The following is an 18,987-nucleotide window of genomic DNA, read 5'->3' as shown; positions in this document are numbered from 1 at the left end:
AAATTTGAGCTTGAGGCCTGACCAAAATTGCAAGGTTTGGGGAATTTGATTGAAAGGCTGTGATTTGGGGGAGGAAAAATGGTTTCCTGTGTGCAGAGGCCTCAAATATTTGCGAACTGGCACTTTGCACACAAGTGCTCCAACCACCCTCAACCCAAATAAATTTTTTTAAATCTTGTCTTTTTTGATATTGTTATTAGGGCTATTTATATTGCATGTTTATATCTATAATTTATATATTTATATGGAATATATATAATTTATAATTGATTATTAATTCTATAATATATTATATATTACATATTATCTTATATGTTATATATAGACAATATAATAAATATATACTAGATATTATATAATATATCATAATATATATTATAGATTATATTATATATTATAGATTTTATTATATATAATAGATTATAATATATATAATATATAATAGATATAAAACATACCATATAGTATATATATATTTATTATGTACTATAGAAGTATCTTATATAATATTTTATGTTCTTTATATTTTACGTTTTTATATTTTATATTTATTTTATGTAATTTCTATATAACATACTTTATATATTTATATATAATATATTTTAACACAGTTTGAATTTTATTTTTCTATTTAAAACCACGTAAAAAACAATTTAAACCCACCATTCTTCACTCTCTGCGCTCTCACCTCCTCCAGTTTGTGTCCCCCCAGGGCCGTGTCCCTGTCACTGCCCCCAGTGACCTTTGTCCCCTTGTCCCTTTGTCCCTTTGTCCCCGCAGACATCAACGAGTGCACGTCCAACCCGTGTGTGAACGGGCTGTGCAGGAACAACGCCGGCTCCTTCGCCTGCGAGTGCTCCCCGGGCAGCAAACTGGACCCCAGTGGCACCATCTGTGTGGGTGAGCAGGGCCAGCTCCTGCCAGCCTGGGTGGCACTGCCAGTGTCACCCTGCAGTGTCACCTGGACTGGCACGGGGACAGGAATCCCACAGGGCAGGGATGGATGGGATGATGAGGGGGAATTCCTGGCTGGGAGGGTGTTGGGGGCCTGGGATGGATTTCCCAGAGCAGCTGTGGGTCCCTGGCAGCGTCCAAGGCCAGGCTGGAGCACCTTGGGACCAGGGAAGGTGTCCCCATGGCAGGGGTGGCACTGGAAGGGTTTTAGGGCTCTGGGTTGTGCTTGTAGCCACATCCTAAGGGATCAGTGACTCCCAGGAGCAGTGGGGAGGGACAGCCCTGCCCAGCTGCCTCTCAGGGCTGCCAGCCCCGGGCTGGGGGCACGGGGCAGCCCCTGAGCCCCCGGTGTGTCCCTGCAGACAGCATGAAGGGCACCTGCTGGCTCAACATCCAGGACGGGCGCTGCGAGGTCAACATCAACGGGGCCACGCTGAAATCCGAGTGCTGCGCCACCCTGGGGGCAGCCTGGGGCAGCCCCTGCGAGCGCTGCGAGATCGGTGAGGCTCTGCCAGGCCCGGGCGTTCCCGAGGAAATGCTGGAGCGGAGATGGAGAGCAGGAACAGGGAGAGATCCCCACAGGGTGCTTGGGCACTGCCAGCGCTCCCAGGGGCACGGTGGGGTGGGTGGGGTGCTGTGGAGGGTCAGGAGTTGGGCTGGGTGATCCTGTGGGTCCCTCCCAGCCCTGGGTATTCCATGGCTCTGTGGGAGAGCTGGAAGGGTTTCCTTGCTGACGTCCTTGTCCCTTGCAGACACCGCCTGTCCCCGGGGGTACGCCCGCATGAAGGGGGTCACCTGTGAAGGTAATGTGCTGCAGCGAGGGAAAACTGCTTTCCTTGGGAATGTGGTCACTGTTCTGGCTCTCCGAGTCTTGGGGGGGATCTCCACTCTCTGGCCCCGTGTCTGTGTGTCTGTCTGTCTGTCCGTGTGTCTGTGCCCAGATCCTGGCTCTGTTTCTGCCCGGTTTTCATGGGTAAGTTGCCGCTTGGAGCCCGGTGGGCAGCTCTGGGCTCCTCCCAGCTCCTCCAGGAGCCCCTTGAGGCCCCGCTGGCCGCGTCCCCGTGCCACCCCTCACCATCCCTGATATTTTTGATATTGTTATTAGGGCTATTTATATTACATGTTTATATCTATGATTTATATATTTAGATGGAATATATATATATATATATATATATATATATATATATATATAATATATTATATATTATATATATAATATATAATATATATTATACATATTATATATAATATATAATATGTATTATATATTATATATAAATACTATATTATATATAGTATTATATAATATATATATAAAATATATTATATATAATATTATATATATATATATTTTTTATATATATATATATTTTTTTTTTTTTTTATATATATGTATATATCTGTGCCACCCCACAGACGTGAACGAGTGCGAGGTGTTCCCGGGCGTGTGCCCCAACGGGCGCTGCGTGAACTCGGCCGGCTCCTTCCGCTGCGAGTGCCCCGAGGGGCTGACCCTGGATGGCACTGCCAGGACCTGTGTGGGTAAGGACACCTCCTCCTCTGCCCGCATCCTGCTCTCCCGCTTGCCACCTCCCCACCAGGAATTCCTGGGAATTCAGTCATACCTGAAAGACCCCAAGAAAACCTCCCAGCCGAACCAGAGTTTCAGCTTTTATAGTTGCTTTCATAGTTTTTCAGGATATTTACACTTACTTAACAGAAACATTCACGGCCCATTAGTCATAAAAAATAAACAAAGTTCTCAATAGGTGAACAAGGAGCCACATCATTCTGTGAGCCAGCTAGAGTCCCTGTCTTTTAACTTTCTCTCTTCCATCCCGTTGTCATGGGGGTAGCCTTGGCGTGGTGGTGTTGGCAGGGGTCTCAGAACGAGGGAAGAGATGAGAACCTTGACTCCATGTTTCAGAAGGTTGATTTATTATTTTATTATAAATATTATATTAAAAGAAAATGATATATTAAAACTACACTAAAGAAAGAGAATAGATTTTGTCAGAAACCTAGCAAAGATAAAAGAATGATAATAAAATCTTGTGACTGACTAGCGAGTCCGAGGCAGCTGGACTGTGATTGGCCATTAATTAGAAACAACCACATGAGACCAATCACAGGTCCACCTGTTGCATTCCACAGCAGCAGATAACCATTGTTTACATTTTGTTCCTGAGGCCTCTCAGCTTCTCAGGAGAAAAATCCTGTCAAAAAGATTTTTCATTAAATATGTCCATGACAGCCTTGGTGTCTTCCTCAAGAGAGATACGGGGCTTTCCTTATCTTCAGGAAGCCTTCGCTGGCTCACAAGAACAGCACAAAATGCCTTTCCTACAAGAAGGCCTAGAAAAACTTAAAAAATCAGGGCGACAAGTATTGGAATAATTACCAATATAGCTGGACAGGACGTGCCTGATCTTGTCTGGCCCTTGGTGCTGAACCAAACAGCAGAAACTGTGGTGTTTCACCCCACAGGCACTTTTGGCTGTCTGGGTGTGTGGTGTTTCACCCCACAGGCACTTTTGGCTGGCTGGGTGTGTGGTGTTTGACCCCACAGACACTTTTGGCTGGCTGGGTGTGTGGTGTTTCACCCCACAGACACTTTTGGCCGGCTGGGTGTGTGGTGTTTCATCCCACAGGCACTTTTGGCTGGCTGGGTGTGTGGTGTTTCACCCCACAGACACCTTTGGCCGGCTGGGTGCTGCAGCTGGGCACGTGGGGACAAACCCAGGCTTGCAGAAGCTCTGGTGGTGGTGGGATGGAGCTTCCCCCCATAACAGGGGCTGCTCCTCAGGTTTCCCTCTGCCAGAGAAGCTTTAAGGTGATGGTGAAGGACAGGAGCCGGTTCTGATGGAGGGTTTGGATCCAGAGCTTTATTCTGGCCAATCACTCGACACCTTCTGGAATTCCAGGACTACAGACAGTGCTGGGAGGGGACAGAGAGGGGAAGGGAGAGGTGGCTGACCCACCTGGGAGGGAACGACCACGGGAGGGACCGGATTTCTGAGGCAAACGCTGCCATCACAGCGCGCCGGGCAAGCCCGCGGTGGGCAGCAAACCCACGCGCGTGCTGTGTCCCCAGACGTGCGGGTGGAGCAGTGCTACATGCGCTGGGACGAGGACGAGTGCACGGAGCCGCTGCCCGGCAAGTTCCGCATGGACATGTGCTGCTGCTCCGTGGGCTCGGCCTGGGGCTCCGACTGCGAGGAGTGTCCCCGCGCCGGCTCTGCCGAGTTCAAGGCGCTGTGTCCCCGCGGGCCCGGCTTCGCCAACCGCGGCGACGTGCTCTCGGGACGGCCCTTCTACAAAGGTGAGTGTTGGAGTCACCAGTATCACAGCTGGGACCTGCCTCGGCTTGCCTGGCCCCTGGTGCTGAACCAAACAGTGGCAACTGTGGCGTTTCACCCCAGGGACACTTCTGGCTGCCTGGGTGTGTGGTGTTTCACCCCACAGACACTTTTGCCTGGCTGGGTGTTTGGTGTTTCACCCCACAGACACTTTTGGCTGGCTGGGTGCTGCAGCTGGGCACTGCAGACAAGTCCAGGCCTGCAGGAGCTCTGGTGGTGGTGGGATGGAGCTTCCCCCCATAACAGGGGCTGCTCCTGGGGTTTCCCTCTGCTGGAGAAGCTTTAAGGCCATGGTGAAGGAAAGGAGTCGGTTCTGATGGAGGGTTTGGATCCAGAGCTTTATTCTGGCCTCTGAATGCAGCACCAGCTCCAACAGAACTCCCTGAGCCCGTGGTTGCTGCTCCTTTGAACCCCGGGGAGAGGGGCAGGGAAGGGGCAGGGAGCCACCAAGCAGGGACAGGAGGGGAGGGGACAAAGGGACAAAGGACACCTGGATGCCCAATGCCCCCCAGGGGTAGAGGGCATCCTTTGGATCTGCCAATTACTCAATGCCCTTCTGGAATGCCAGGACTGACAGACAGTGCTGGGCAGGGGTCAGGGTGGGGAAAGGAGAGGTGACACTGACACACCTGGGAGGGAATCTGCAGGGGAGGGACCCAGGTTCTGAGGTAAACCCTGAAATCTCACTGCAGCAGGTGAGGAAGGGTAGTCAGGGCTGGCGCTTGAGCTGAGGGGGTTCTCAGGTGGAGCTGGGGGGGTTCATGGAGAGCCCCCCTGGCTGGATGTCTCTGATGCCCCCAGATGTGAACGAGTGCAAGGTGTTCTCCGGGCTCTGCACCCACGGCACCTGCAGGAACACCATCGGCAGCTTCAGGTGCATCTGCGGCAACGGCTTCGCTCTGGATGCTGAGGAGAGGAACTGCACAGGTGAGGGACCCCCCCCCTCCCCTCCCCGGGCTGTTGCTGCTGCCTTTGGGGGGCTCAGAGGGATGGGGGTGCCCAGAGGGGTCCCTGCCGTGGGGAGGAGCCAAGGGCAGGACCATGAGCAGGAGTGTCAGGGCCAGGGGGGACGGGGTTTGGAGCAGCCTGGGACAGTGGAAGGTGTCCCTGCCCATGGCAGGGGTGGCACTGGGGGGATTTAAGGTCCCTCCAACCCAAACCATCCTGGAACTCCATGATTCCACAAGGCTCCTCCTGCCTGTGGGGTGAAGGCTCAGCCCTGCCCCGGGGAGCAGCAGAACTGCAGCCTCTCCAAGGATGGGCGATTCCTTTGCCTGCTGGTCCCTGGTGAGCCTGCAGGCAGCCCAGCCCTGGCTCTGGCCCTGCTGGTGGCCTGTCCTGCCCCACTGCCTGTCCTTGTCCCCATGTTAGCATTCAGGAACACATAATCACAGAATGATTACATGCAGGTGCTTTTATTGAAGAGCTCTGGGTGTCAGGGCTGCACAGACCCAAATCTGACCCAACATGGTTTCGAGCTGAACATGTTTTATATTCTATTATATAGCTTACATATTAATTATTAAACTTACACAGTTCTATTGTATACATTGATTTCACCCAAGCATGGATTTCTCGTGATCCCCCTCAAACCCCTAACATAGTTTCTCATGATTCTTTAAACAATAATTATATCTAATCACATCTAACAATTACATCATTTATCACATACTGACAACACACTTCAGCTTCACACGATCCAGCAAACACAAGGCCTAACATTTCCCAGGGCCTGCCTTTAACATTTTCCCTACTGAGCCTGACTTTCTTTCTAACTCCCTGAATTTCCTATGATTTTAAAATCCTCTCCTGTCACCCAGACATCGACGAGTGCCGCATCTCCCCCGACCTGTGTGGCCACGGCTCGTGCGTGAACACCCCGGGCAGCTTCGAGTGCGAGTGCTTCGAGGGCTACGAGAGCGGCTTCATGATGATGAAGAACTGCATGGGTGAGCAAGGCTGAGCCCCTGAGGGCACCTCCTGACCCTCCTGGGACAGGGCAGGGCCCTGGGGCAGGGCAGGGCACAGCCAGAGCTGCCCAGCTCCCCAAACACTGCACGGATCAATTCTCATTTCCATGAGGAGCTCTGGGACTCCCTGTGCCCCCTTCCACCCTCTCAGTTATGGGGGTTTTGGGACTCCCTGTGCCCCCTTCCACCTCTGGGACTCCCTGTGCCCCCTTCCACCTCTGGGACTCCCTGTGCCCCCTTCCACCCTCTCAGTTATAGGGCCTCCCTTCACCTGCCCTTTTAATCTCCCTTTATCCTCACACAGTTCCTTACAGCTCCTCCCGCCTGCCCAAGGCTTGTTTTTATTCTGTCAGAGTCTCATCTGTTTTCAATTGAATGATTTCTTGTTTGGAGCTTAAAAAAAAATCCCATCAGTGACCTCAGTACCTCAGTTTGTCTCCAACAGCTCAGCCAGACTCCTGCTGTCCTCTAATTCCTGGCATTCCATGTTCCTGTCCTCTGTCCAGCCAGACTCACTTGTCTCACTGACCTGCTCTTAATATTCTGCTTTGGCTTGGACTTTCAAACCACTTCAAGCCATGATTCAACACCATTTATTTATTTTTCATGTTTTATTCTCTGTGCTCTTTAAAATAAATCACTGTCCCTGGCAGGGGCTTTGTCTTTTCCACACAATTTGCAGCGTGGGTTTCCACAGCTCCCACTGATCACCCTCCTCCTCCTGCTCCATTTCTGGGACCCTGGGAATGTCACAGTCCTCACCCATGACCTGCTGCCTTCTTGTAGTAGTCTGATTTCTAATCTTTATAGAAGGATATAAATTTCATTGTTCTTTTTTGAAATTTAATGCTCACTCTTACTTGTCCAATTCCACTTTATCCTTTTTTTTCTGGGTGACAGGGAGCTGAGTCATCTCACCCCAAAGGGGGTGGTGATGTTTTGTCATTGCCTGTGGTCAAGGATTAACTTCTTCCCACCTGTGTTTGGCCAAAGAATTTGGCTTCAGCCTCCTGAGGGAGGAATTCTTTGCAACCTGGGGCAGGGGACAGCACCAGCAGTGAAAATGCAGCCTGGGATTCACCAGGAGCAGGCTCCCGCTGATCTGGGGGTGTTTGGTAGGGACCTGTCACCCCCCATTTTCTGGTGTATCCCAGCCCTCTTTACCTGAACATCTCATCAGTGTTTTTGTCAAGTCAGGGAAAATAACCCGTTCTTAATTTCAATGCTGGAGTCAGGAAAATAAACATGAGAGGAAAATGAGGGTTTTTTAAATATATCCAACCTCAGTCCCTTTCTCTGCTGTCACTGAGGGGCTCTTGGGTTCTGCTGAGGTCGAGGCATGAGCTGAGATTTCCCAACATTCAGACTCCAACCAGGAGACCACTGGAACCAAGTCCAGCTTTCCCTGCCCTGTTACCTGTGTGATATTCCCTGTTCTGGGATCAAGCCCTGCACTCCCTGCCCTGTTGCCTGTGTGATATTCCCTGTTCTGGGATCAAGCCCTGCACTCCCTGTCCTGTTACCTGTGTGATATTCCCTGTCCTGGGATCCAAGCCCTGCACTCCCTGCCCTGTTAACCCTGTGATATTCCCCGTTCTGGGATGCTCCCCCAGTGGAGAAGCCTCTGGAAGGGACCAATCCCATTTTCCCGTGCAGACATCAACGAGTGCGAGCGGGACCCGCTGCTGTGCCGGGGCGGGATCTGCATGAACACCGACGGCAGCTTCGAGTGCATCTGCCCCCCTGGGCACGAGCTGACAGCAGAGGGCAACACCTGCATTGGTGAGGGGCACAGCAGGGAAACCCCACAGGCAGAGCTCCTGCAGGGCTGGGGGTGTCTCCTTCCCATCCCGCACATCCCATCCCTGGAGGTGGCCAAGGGCTTGGAGCAGCCTGGGCTGGGGGAAGGTGTCCCTGCCCGTGTCCCTGCCCGTGTCCCTGCCCATGGATGATCCTTAAGGTCCCTCCCACCCAAATCCTTCTGTGCTTCCATGATAAGTGTGTCCAGCTCATCCCAGAGGAGCTCATTCCAAGACCAAGAGCTCATCCAGGCCAAGCTCATTCCCAGCGCTTTGTTGCATTGGTGTTGTTCATTTTGCTGCTCCCTTTGACCAGTGGGAAAAACTTCAGTTTGGGCACCAGATGATGGCCTGAGCATGGCCTGAGCAGGGCTGGCTGCTCCAAGTAGTGCTCTTGTCCCCTCAGACATCAACGAGTGCTCCCTCAGTGACAACCTCTGTCGCAATGGGCGCTGCGTCAACGTCATCGGCACCTACCAGTGCTCCTGCGACTCGGGCTTCCAGGCCACCCCGGACAGGCAGGGCTGTGTGGGTGAGTGCTCCTCCAAAGGGTCCTTCCAGAGCCCTGGCATGAGCCCAGAACCCTCCCGGGCTCGCGGGCGTTGTGTTCAGAGGGTAAAGCAAATGTCCTGGATGAGTGGCAGCCAAATCTGTGCTGCTGGCACAGGGCTGTGAGGGCACTGCCAGGGGCTGGGCAGAAGGAATGAGGTGTTCTCTTGTGGCTGGGGGAGATTTGTGTCCTCTTCTCCCACCCAAACTGCTGCTTGGGCCCTTGTCTGTGCAGGGCTGGGTCCCTGTGGGTCCCTCCCGGCTCAGGGTGCTGTGGTTGTCCCCAGACATCGACGAGTGCACCATCACCAACGGGGGCTGTGACACCCACTGCTCCAACTCTGAGGGCAGCTACGAGTGCAGCTGCAGCGAAGGCTACGCCCTGATGCCAGACAAGAGGTCCTGTGCAGGTCAGTGCCCACCTTGGCTCTTGCAGGTGCTGCCCCAGGGACCTCTGTGTCCCCCACAGCTGGCTCCAGCATGAGGGGTCTCATTTTTAAGTCCTTTCCAGAGATGGATGGTTTTGCTTTGCACTGCCACGTCCAGCCGCTCACAATTTGGGATTTCCTCCTTCCCCCTGGTGCTCCAGCACTCTCTGTGTTCACCTTGGCATGGTCTCCTCTCTGCAGATATTGATGAGTGTGAGGACAACCCCGAGATCTGCGACGGGGGGCAGTGCACCAACATCCCCGGCGAGTACCGCTGCCTCTGCTTCGACGGCTTCATGGCATCCCTGGACATGAAGACCTGCATTGGTGAGGCCCTGGCTGTGCCCTGGGCGTGTCCCAGCTCTGCCTCCTGTCCCTAGAGCCACACTGGGGGGTCCTCGGGGTGTCCCATGGGTGCTTTTGTCCTGCAGATGTGAACGAGTGCGACCTCAACCCCAACATCTGCCTGCACGGCGAGTGTGAGAACACCAAGGGCTCCTTCATCTGCCACTGCCAGCTGGGCTACTTCGTCAAGAAGGGAACCACGGGGTGCACAGGTGGGAGCTCAGCATGCCTGGAGCTGGGGCTGCCAGTGAGAAAAAACAAGAAACCCCTCCCAGAGCTGCCCTGGAGAGAGCCCCAGCCCGGGGTGCTGTGTGGGGGATGCTGTGGGATGTGCTGGGCAGGCACAGAGGGCCAGGACCCACCTGTTCCCAGGTGATGGCCAAGCCAGGAGCCTGCCCTTCCTCCTGCACGTTTGCCAGGGCTGAGCTCCTCAGCTGCAGGGTCCAAGCCCAGGCAGCCTCTCCCCCAAGGCCCTGGGAGCTGCGGGAGTGGGATCAGCCCAGGCTCAGCCCTGCTGTGCTGGGGGAGCTGAGCTGGGCCAGCCCTGGTGTCCTTCCTCTGCAGACATCGACGAGTGTGAGATTGGGGCCCACAACTGTGACATGCACGCCTCCTGCATCAACGTCCCCGGCAGCTTCAAGTGCAAGTGTCGCTCAGGCTGGCTCGGGGACGGGCTCAAGTGCAACGGTGAGTGCTCAGCAGGGCAGGGCCAGCCCTCTCCAGGTGCTCTGCAGGCACCTGGGGAGGCTGGGCTGGGATGGAGGGGTTCAGCCTGGAGAAAAGGAGGCTCAGAGGGGTCCTGCACAGCTCCCCGACAGGAGGGGGCAGCTGGGGGGTCAGGCTCTGCTCCCAGGGGACAACAGGACAAGTGGGAATGGCCTCAGGCAGGGCCACCGGGGGGGGTTTAGGTGGGATATTGGGAAAATGCCTTCATGCAATGTCCAGCCCTGGCCCAGTCTCCATCCCTGAGGGATTTAAAGCCATGCAGGTGTGGTGGTTGGTGACATGGTCAGTGGCTTGGCAGTGTCCTGGTGATGGCCATAGAGGCTCTCAGGGATGTGCTGAAGCCTCCAGACAATCTTCTGGGCCATTTGTGTGCCCCTGTAGCTGCTCAGGCTCAGGGCAAAGCCACGAAAATGCCAGGCTGGACAGGGCTTGGTGGAAGGTGTCCCTGGGGGTGGAACTGGATGATCCTTAAGGTCCTTCCCACCCAAACCACTCTGTGCTTCCATAAGAGAGTCCAGCTCATCCAGGAGCCCAAGCTCATTCCAGATTAGCCAGGCCAGGCACTGACAGGCTGTTATCCATGCCCAGACCTGGATGAGTGTGCAACCGAGGAGCACAAGTGCAACCTGAACGCCAACTGTGTGAACACACCCGGCTCCTACCGCTGCGCCTGCCGCGACGGCTTCAACGGCGACGGCTTCTCCTGCTCAGGTGAGCCCGGGGCTGGCGCAGCAGCAGGGCTGGGACAGACCCCAGCCCCTGTCCGGGTTTGAACAGACAGGTTCTGTCTGCTAAGGAAGGCAGCAGCCTCCCCTGAAATGGGAAATGTAAACCCCCTCCCCCCGAATTGTTGTAATTCTGAAATTAAGGGGCGCTCGGGTAAAGATGTGGGAATAGGAATGACAGTTCTGCACTAGGGAAATTAAAAATACAAATGCAATAGTACAAACAAACCACTGACAGTGTCAGAATAGGAGCTGCCCCCCTGTGTGTCAGGGGGTGGCACAGCCCCATCCCATGGGGGCTCAGCCCTCCTGCAGTGCCAGCTGTGGCTCTGCTGGAGCAGGGATCCTGCACAAGGGGGGAGTTTTCCTCTGCAGCTCCAGGGCTGCTGGAGATGGGCCTGGGCTCCCTCTGGCAATGCAGGGCAGCAGAAAGCTGCTCCTCTGGCAATGCAGGGCAGCAGAAAGCTGCTCCTCTGGCAATGCCCTGGGCAAAGGCTGCTGTGCTGTCCCAAACCTCAGATTGGATCCAGGTTGGAATGCTTGGCTCCTCCCCTGGGCGGAGCTTCTCCCCATGGGATGATGGGATTTTATTTGTATTTAGCACTCAATAGTGCCCATTAACAGAAGATAATTAATAATTAATGGCCCATTAACTGAAGATATCTCCTGGAGGGAGGATTGGTTGTGGAAGACATAAAGGAAACTGCCCAATGAACAGAAGATAACTGCCCCAGCTCTGACAGATGTCAATAGAATACACCCATTACCTTCCAATCCAGGACAGTCCCTCTGAGCCACCAGCCTTGCTGGGTTCTGCCTTGGCTGGGGTCCCCCAGAGCACAGCCTGGTCTGTGCCACCTGCAGCAGGGATCCAGCACCTCCTCACAGGTGTCAGGGGAGGCTCAGGGCCGTGGCAGGAGCTGCAGCCTCCCAGCCGTGGGTGGGCACACTCCTGGGGTCCCTGGGCTGGCTGAGGGCAGCCCCCAGCCCCGTGTCCCTCCCTGCAGACGTGGATGAGTGTGCAGACAACGTGAACCTGTGTGAGAACGGGCAGTGCCTCAACGCGCCCGGCGGGTACCGCTGCGAGTGTGAGATGGGCTTCAACCCCACCGAGGACAGCAAGGCCTGCCAGGGTGAGTGCCCGGGCCCTGACCCCCTCCTGGCCCTCTCTGGCTCCTCCTGGTCCATGGGCCAGCCCCCAGCACCTGCTGGTGCCAGGCTCCTGAGGTGCCACCTCTGCCACTGGGGGCAGTTGGTCCCCAGCCTTCAGAGAGCTTGGGCTGAGCCTGGATTCCTGCAAAATGGAAAACCAGGAGAAAAGGGGTGAGGGGAGAGAGGGGGAGAGGGTGGGGGTGCCAGCTCCCCCAGGAGATTGTCCCAAATGGCACCAGGGCCATCCCGGGGTGGGTTGGTTGGCCCAGCTCCCCCAGGAGATTGTCCCAAATGGCACCAGGGCCATCCCGGGGTGGGTTGGTCACAGCTGGGCAGGAGGTGGGAGCAGGAGCAGCCTGTCCTGGCCCTCAGCCTGCCACAGCCTGTCCCCAGCTGTCCCTGTTTTGCAGACATTGATGAATGCACCTTCCAGAACATCTGTGTCTTTGGCACCTGCCAGAACCTGCCCGGGATGTTCCGCTGTGCCTGCGACGATGGATATGAGCTGGACAGGAGTGGGGGCAACTGCACAGGTCAGGGCTCCCGGCTCCCTGCTCTGGGCTCTGCTGGCCCCATCCACGGCAGCCTGAAACCAGCCCACGGTCCCTGTGGTGCCTTTGCTGCTGGGGTGGCCAGGGGGGACAGCTGAGTGTGGCTCTGCTCCTCCTCTGGGCGGGGAGCTGGGAGTGGCACAGGGCAAGGGGTGCTCTGGAGGGGGCACCCTGGGGTGGGGACACACCTGGGCACAGAGCTGGGGCTGGGCTGGGCTTTCCTGGCAGCGCCCACCTTGATCTTCAGTGTCCATCTGTCCGTCCTTTCAGACATCAACGAGTGTGCGGACCCTGTGCAACTGCCCCCAGGACTTCGAGCTGAACCCCACGGGGGTGGGCTGTGTGGGTGAGTGGGACCCCCACCCAGACCCACCCTGGGGGTCCTTCTTGGTGGTCCTGTGTGGCTGGAACTGGACACAACGAGGGTGGCTGTCCCTGCCTGGCTGTCCCCCAGGGGTTTAACCCTGCAGCAGCAGCAGAACCCACGCCCTGTTGGGTGTGTCCCACCTGGTGTCACTGTCACTGCACTCTTGTTGCTGCCACGTTGCTCCAGGGCAGCTCTGGAGCTGTTTTATTCCCTGGCAGTGCCCAAGGCCGGGCTGGATGGTGCTTGGAGCAGCCTGGCACAGTGGAAGGTGTCCCTGCCCATGGCCAGGATGATCCTTCAGGTCCTTTCAGCCCAAACCATTTCGGATTCCAGGATCCCACACAGCTCCCAGCACAGGGCCCCAGTAACCCCCAGTTTTTCCTTATCCCTGGAAGATTTCCCATTCCTTTGCAGGGTGTGGAGCGGGGTCACCTTTAAGGTCCCCTCCATCCCAAACCATTCCACAATTCCACGATTCCATCCCTCCTGCACCCCCAAGCTCTCCAGGAGAGGTTTCTTTGCTCAGCAGCCCTGTGTCTGTGCAGATACCCGGGTTGGGAATTGCTTCCTGGACACGCAGGACCGAGGGGATGGGGGCATCTCCTGCAGCGCTGAGATCGGCGTGGGGGTCACCAGGGCCTCCTGCTGCTGCTCCCTGGGCCGTGCCTGGGGCAACCCCTGCGAGCTCTGCCCTCCAGCCAACACCAGTGAGTGGGGAACAGCTCGGGATGGACACGGGGAGGAAGGAGGGAAGAAGAGGGGCAGGGTTGCTCCCTGATGGATCCTCAGCCCAGACTGGAGGTGCTGAGTTTGGGATTTGCTGCTCCACCCGGGGCAGGGCAGAGGTGAAGTGGGGTGGGACAGGCCAGGCTGTTGTGTCTGGGGGGCGCAGGTTGGGATCTTTCCTTCCCAGTGGGCTGGGGAGGGAATGTGGAATCCGCCCCTGGAAGGGAGGGCAGGCTGTGGATGGCTCAGCGGGCGATGGGGATGGAGCTGCTCCGTCCAGCCCTGGCCACAGCCCCGTGGCTGTTCCTGCTGGGCTTCTCCTGGCTCTCCCCGCCCTCCTGCTTCAGGGGAGCCCCTCAGCCCCCTCAGCTCCCCCTGCCTGCCTTTCTCCACAGCTGAGTACAAGACCTTGTGCCCTGGGGGAGAAGGGTTCCGGCCCAACCCCATCACTGTCATCCTGGAGGGTGAGTTATCCCTGTTCCCACAGCCCTTCCTGAGGGATGGGGTGCTGGGGGACCCCAGGGCTGTGGGGACACTCTGTGCCATGGCACTGGGTGCCCACTGACCCCCAAGTGATGGACACAAAGTGTGGCTCTCCTTGGCCATGCAGAGCAGGGCTGGGTGTGGTGGGCTGAGCTCTCTGCAGCTGGGGGGTGGCACAGGCAGTGAAAATGTCCCACTGCTGTCCCTCCTCAGACATTGACGAGTGCCAGGAGCTGCCAGGGCTGTGCCAGGGCGGGAATTGTGTCAACACCTTCGGCAGCTTCCAGTGCGAGTGTCCCCTGGGCTACTACCTCAACGAGGACACCCGGATCTGCGAGGGTACCGGGGACAGGGGCTGGGGACACAGGGGTGGCACCTGCTCCAGGGGCTGGGGACACAGGGGTGGCACCTGCTCCAGGGGCTGGGGACACAGGGGTGGCACCCTGTGTGTGTGCCGAGGTGCTGACCGTGTGTGCCAGCTGCCCCAGGAATGGGTGGGAGCGTCCCTTCCCCTTTCCTTTCCAGATTCCCTCATCACCAACCTGTCCCCAGCCTGGTCCCTGTGCCAAACCCACCCATCCCTCGTGCCAAGCCTACCCCCACCCCACCTGTGCCCTTCTCCACCCGTGCCCAGTGCTCTGAGTCCTTCCTCCCACAGACATTGATGAGTGCTCTGCCCACATCGGGATCTGTGGCCCTGGCACCTGCTACAACACCCTGGGCAACTACACCTGCGTGTGCCCGCCTGAGTACATGCAGGTCAACGGGGGAAACAACTGCATGGGTACGGCTCTGGGTCCTCTGGATTCCTGGGGAGGGCTCAAATCCATGGGGAATGGTCCAGATCTCTGGGGAGGGGGCTGGCACTGCCATCCCAGAGGGGCCTGTGCCAAGGGGATGGAGCAGAAGTGCTGGAAACAGGGGCTGGGATTCAGAGCTGGATGTGGCACTCGGGGCTCTGCTCTGGGTGATGGCTTGGGCTCCATTTGGAGGTCTCTCCTGCCATTCCTGGGGCTGGCAGTGCCACTCCCAGGGCTGTCCCAAGCCTGGCACTGCCATTGCAGACATGAGGAAGAGCGTTTGCTACCGCAACTACAATGACACCTGCGAGAACGAGCTGTCCTTCAACATGACCAAGAAGATGTGCTGCTGCTCCTACAACATTGGCAAGGCCTGGAACAAACCCTGCGAGCCCTGTCCCACCCCTGCCAGCCGTAAGTGCCCTCACAGGGTCCCTGTCCCACCCCTGCCCACCACAACCCTTCCCATGTGATCCCTGTCCCATCAATTTTCCCATTTTCCCGTTAAATTTGGGGCATGGGCACCAACAAGTGAATGGGGAGGAAGGAGAGCGCTCTGGGGGTGACTCCCAGCACAGTGGGGAGCCCCTGGTGCCTCTCAGAGCCCAATTCCAGCACTCTTGGCCCTCCCCGGGCACTGCCGTGACCTCGGTGTTCCCTTTCCAGCTGAGTACCAGATCCTGTGTGGGAACCAAGCCCCTGGGTTCATCATTGACATCCACACAGGGAAGCCCATTGGTGAGTAAATCCTGCATCCCACGGGGCCAGGGCTGCTCCTGTCCCATGGGAGCTTCTTAGGGAATGAAAGCTTGGGGCAAGGAGAAGAGGGTTGGCAATGCCAGGGACTGAAGAGCTGGGAGATGAGTTAAGGAAGTGCAACAGAGGGAGTTGGTGGTGGGTTGTGCTGGGACCCCAGAGCCATCCCAATATTCCGGTGACCCCCTGGGCTCCCCGTTTCCAGCCTGGTCCCAGAGCTGAGCTGTTACTGCAGGGACACACTCAGAGCAAGCAGGGGCCGTGTCCTGGGTGGAGCTTTCCCAAAATGCTGATGTTGAGGGGCATTCCTGGGATCCCAGGGTGGGATGCTAATGTTGAGGGGCATTCCTGGGATGCAGGGTTGGGAGATGCTGATGCTGTGGAGGATTCCTGGGATCCCAGGGTGGGATGCTGATGCTGTGGAGCATTCCTGGGATGCCGGGGTGGGATGCTGATGTTGCACTGATGCAGATATCGATGAGTGCAGTGAGATCCCGGCCATCTGCACCAACGGCGTCTGCATCAACCAGATCGGGAGCTTCCGCTGTGAGTGCCCCATCGGCTTCAGCTACAACAACATCCTGCTCATCTGCGAAGGTACTGCGGGAATTCCGGGGAATTCTGGCTCTTCCTGCCCCGGGGGCAGCTCATCCCCGCAGGAATTCCGGCTCCTCCCTCCCTGGGACACTGCCACGGGGCTATGGCAGCTCCGGGGGGGGATTTTTGGGGTGTCCTGCCCAGCACTGGGAGTTGCACTCCCTGATCCCCGTGCTCCTTCCCGAGCTGTCCCGCCGGGATCAGCGATCCCAGCCCCGCTCAGCCATTCCTGGGATGCCCCCTGGGTGTCCCCGTGCCCTCTGTCCCCACAGACATTGACGAGTGCAGCAGTGGGGAGACGCTGTGCCAGCGGCACGCCGAGTGCGTCAACATCCCCGGCAGCTTCCGCTGCGAGTGCGCCACGGGGTACCGGCTGTCCCCGGGGGGAGCCTGCGTGGGTAAGGACACAGCTGGGCACACACCTGGGAAACACCAGGGATACACCGGGGATACACCTGGGACACACCTGGGACACACCTGGGAAACACCTGGGACACACCTGGGAAACATCTGGGAAACACCTGGGAAACACCTGGGAAACATCTGGGAAACATCTGGGAAATACCGGGAAACATCTGGGAAACATCTGGGAAACACCTGGGATACACTGGGGATACACCTGGGACACACCTGGGACACCCCTGGGACACACCTGGGATACACCTTGTCATACCTGAGCCACTCACACATGACAAACACACCTGGGACACACCTGAGCACACCCCCCTTTTTCGGGGATGACAGCAGAGAAATCTCATTGTCTGTCAAGTCACCCGGGACACACACCTGGGACACACCTGGTCATAAGTGAGCCACTCACATCTGAAAAACACACCTGAGACACACATGGTCATACCTGGGAAACACACTTGGGACACAGCTGGGCACATCTGGGAAACACACCTGGGCACACCTGGAAACACAACTGGTCATACCTGAGCCACTCACATCTGAGAAACACACCTGGTGCACACCTGAGCACACACCTGAGCACACCCCCCTTTTTCGGGGGTGACAGCACAGAAATCTCATTGTCTCTCAAGTCACCTGTCCAGAACTGTGGGCAGGGCTCTGCTCTCCCCACCTGTCCCCTCCCTGCCCCTCACCTGCACCCCCTGGGCTCCGTTCCAGGTCGCAACGAGTGCCAGGAGATCCCCAACGTGTGCAGCCACGGGGACTGCGTGGACACCGAGGGCAGCTACGTCTGCATCTGCCACAATGGCTTCAAGGCCACCGGGGAGCAGACCATGTGCATGGGTCAGTGTCACACCCCCCAGTCAGTGTCACATCCCCTGGGTCAGTGTCACCCACCCCAGGTCAGTGTCACCCATCCTGGGTCAGTGTCACCCACCCCGGGTCAGTGTCACCCATCCTGGGTCCGTGTCACATCCCCTGGGTCAGTGTCACCCACCCCAGGTCAGTGTCACCCATCCTGGGTCAGTGTCACCCACCCCGGGTCAGTGTCACCCATCCTGGGTCCGTGTCACATCCCCTGGGTCAGTGTCATTCCCCTGGTCAGTGCCACCCCAGGGGGACACAAGTCCCTGACACTCCAGGGTTCTGCCAGGGACATCTGAGTGTCCTGTCAGGCTGTCCCTGTGTCCTGCAGCCTGTCCCCAGGCTGTCCCCAGCCTGTCCCCAGTCTGCCCCTGTGTCTGCAGCCTGTCCCCAGGCTGTCCCCAGGCTGTCCCTGTGTCCTGCAGCCTGTCCCCAGGCTGTCCCCAGGCTGTCCCTGTGCCCTGCAGCCCCCTGGCCTCTCAGGTGTGTCCCTGTCCCCGCAGACATTGACGAGTGTGACCGGCAGCCCTGCGGCAACGGCACCTGCAAGAACACCGTGGGCTCCTACAACTGCCTGTGCTTCCCTGGCTTCGAGCTCACCCACAACAACGACTGCATGGGTGAGTGCCCGAGCCCTGGGGACACCCCTGGGGCCAGCCCTGCTGGCTGTGTGTGCCACAGGTGACACCTGGCACTCTCGCTGTGGCTCTGCAGACGTGGACGAGTGCTCGTCGCTGGTGGGGCAGGTGTGCAGGAACGGGCAGTGCATCAACAGCGTGGGCTCCTTCCAGTGCCTGTGCCAGGAGGGCTACGACCGCACCCCTGACGGCAAGAACTGTGTGGGTGAGTGCCCACCCCAGTGTCCAGGGTCCTCTGGCCTGCCTGGTGCTGCCCATGTGGTCCCCAGGCTGGTCCCAGCACTTCCATTCGCCAGAAGCACCCAAAAGTCCCCTGGAAGCAAAGCCTGCTCATTGAGATGCCCATGGAGAGCTGGACTGGCCCCTCCCTGTCTCCATCTCCCTCCAGGCCTGTTCCTCTGCGTGCAGGCAGTGGGAGGAACATCCTGTCCATGCCCCAGAGTCCTACCAGAGATGCCCTGGGATCCATCCTGGAAATATTTCCCCCGTTCCCTGTCGCCTTTGGGGCAAGGCAGGGCCTGGTGCAGCCTGAGGTGCTCAGAGCAGAGCCCAGACCCCACCCCTGGCTGTTTTCCCCTCTCCAGACATCAACGAGTGCGTGAGCCTGCCCGGGACCTGCTCCCCAGGCACCTGCCAGAACCTGGAGGGCTCCTTCCGCTGCATCTGCCCCCCTGGCTACGAGGTGCAGAACGACAACTGCATTGGTAAGGCCAGCCCTGTGCCCCCATCACAGCCCCTGCATACCCCAACCTGTCCTTCCCGAGGGTCAGCACCCCCAAAT

The 18,987-nt window shown here is 57.1% G+C and overlaps 1 protein-coding gene across 1 annotated transcript in view; it reads left to right on the top strand.

Annotated features, from left to right (window-relative positions):
- Positions 1 to 18,987, top strand: part of LOC136566844 (fibrillin-2-like) — a 71,577-nt gene that overhangs the window by 40,483 nt on the left and 12,107 nt on the right. Inside the window, 30 exon segments of the mRNA XM_066566164.1 lie at positions 781 to 900; positions 1,317 to 1,454; positions 1,707 to 1,757; positions 2,374 to 2,499; positions 4,052 to 4,279; positions 5,118 to 5,243; positions 6,137 to 6,265; positions 7,943 to 8,068; positions 8,492 to 8,617; positions 8,922 to 9,044; positions 9,264 to 9,389; positions 9,494 to 9,619; positions 9,972 to 10,094; positions 10,722 to 10,844; positions 11,866 to 11,991; positions 12,421 to 12,543; positions 12,832 to 12,853; positions 12,855 to 12,907; positions 13,474 to 13,635; positions 14,050 to 14,118; positions 14,351 to 14,476; positions 14,796 to 14,921; positions 15,202 to 15,351; positions 15,604 to 15,675; positions 16,165 to 16,290; positions 16,563 to 16,688; positions 17,422 to 17,547; positions 18,072 to 18,188; positions 18,283 to 18,411; positions 18,791 to 18,910. Coding sequence (XP_066422261.1) covers positions 781 to 900; positions 1,317 to 1,454; positions 1,707 to 1,757; positions 2,374 to 2,499; positions 4,052 to 4,279; positions 5,118 to 5,243; positions 6,137 to 6,265; positions 7,943 to 8,068; positions 8,492 to 8,617; positions 8,922 to 9,044; positions 9,264 to 9,389; positions 9,494 to 9,619; positions 9,972 to 10,094; positions 10,722 to 10,844; positions 11,866 to 11,991; positions 12,421 to 12,543; positions 12,832 to 12,853; positions 12,855 to 12,907; positions 13,474 to 13,635; positions 14,050 to 14,118; positions 14,351 to 14,476; positions 14,796 to 14,921; positions 15,202 to 15,351; positions 15,604 to 15,675; positions 16,165 to 16,290; positions 16,563 to 16,688; positions 17,422 to 17,547; positions 18,072 to 18,188; positions 18,283 to 18,411; positions 18,791 to 18,910 — 3,564 coding nt within the window.

The sequence above is a fragment of the Molothrus aeneus genome, chromosome 27, assembly GCF_037042795.1.
Source record: "Molothrus aeneus isolate 106 chromosome 27, BPBGC_Maene_1.0, whole genome shotgun sequence".
In the NCBI taxonomy this organism is placed as follows: domain Eukaryota; kingdom Metazoa; phylum Chordata; class Aves; order Passeriformes; family Icteridae; genus Molothrus; species Molothrus aeneus.
The sequence above is the reverse complement of the archived record's forward strand: the minus strand, read 5'-3'. Positions and strand labels throughout refer to the sequence as shown.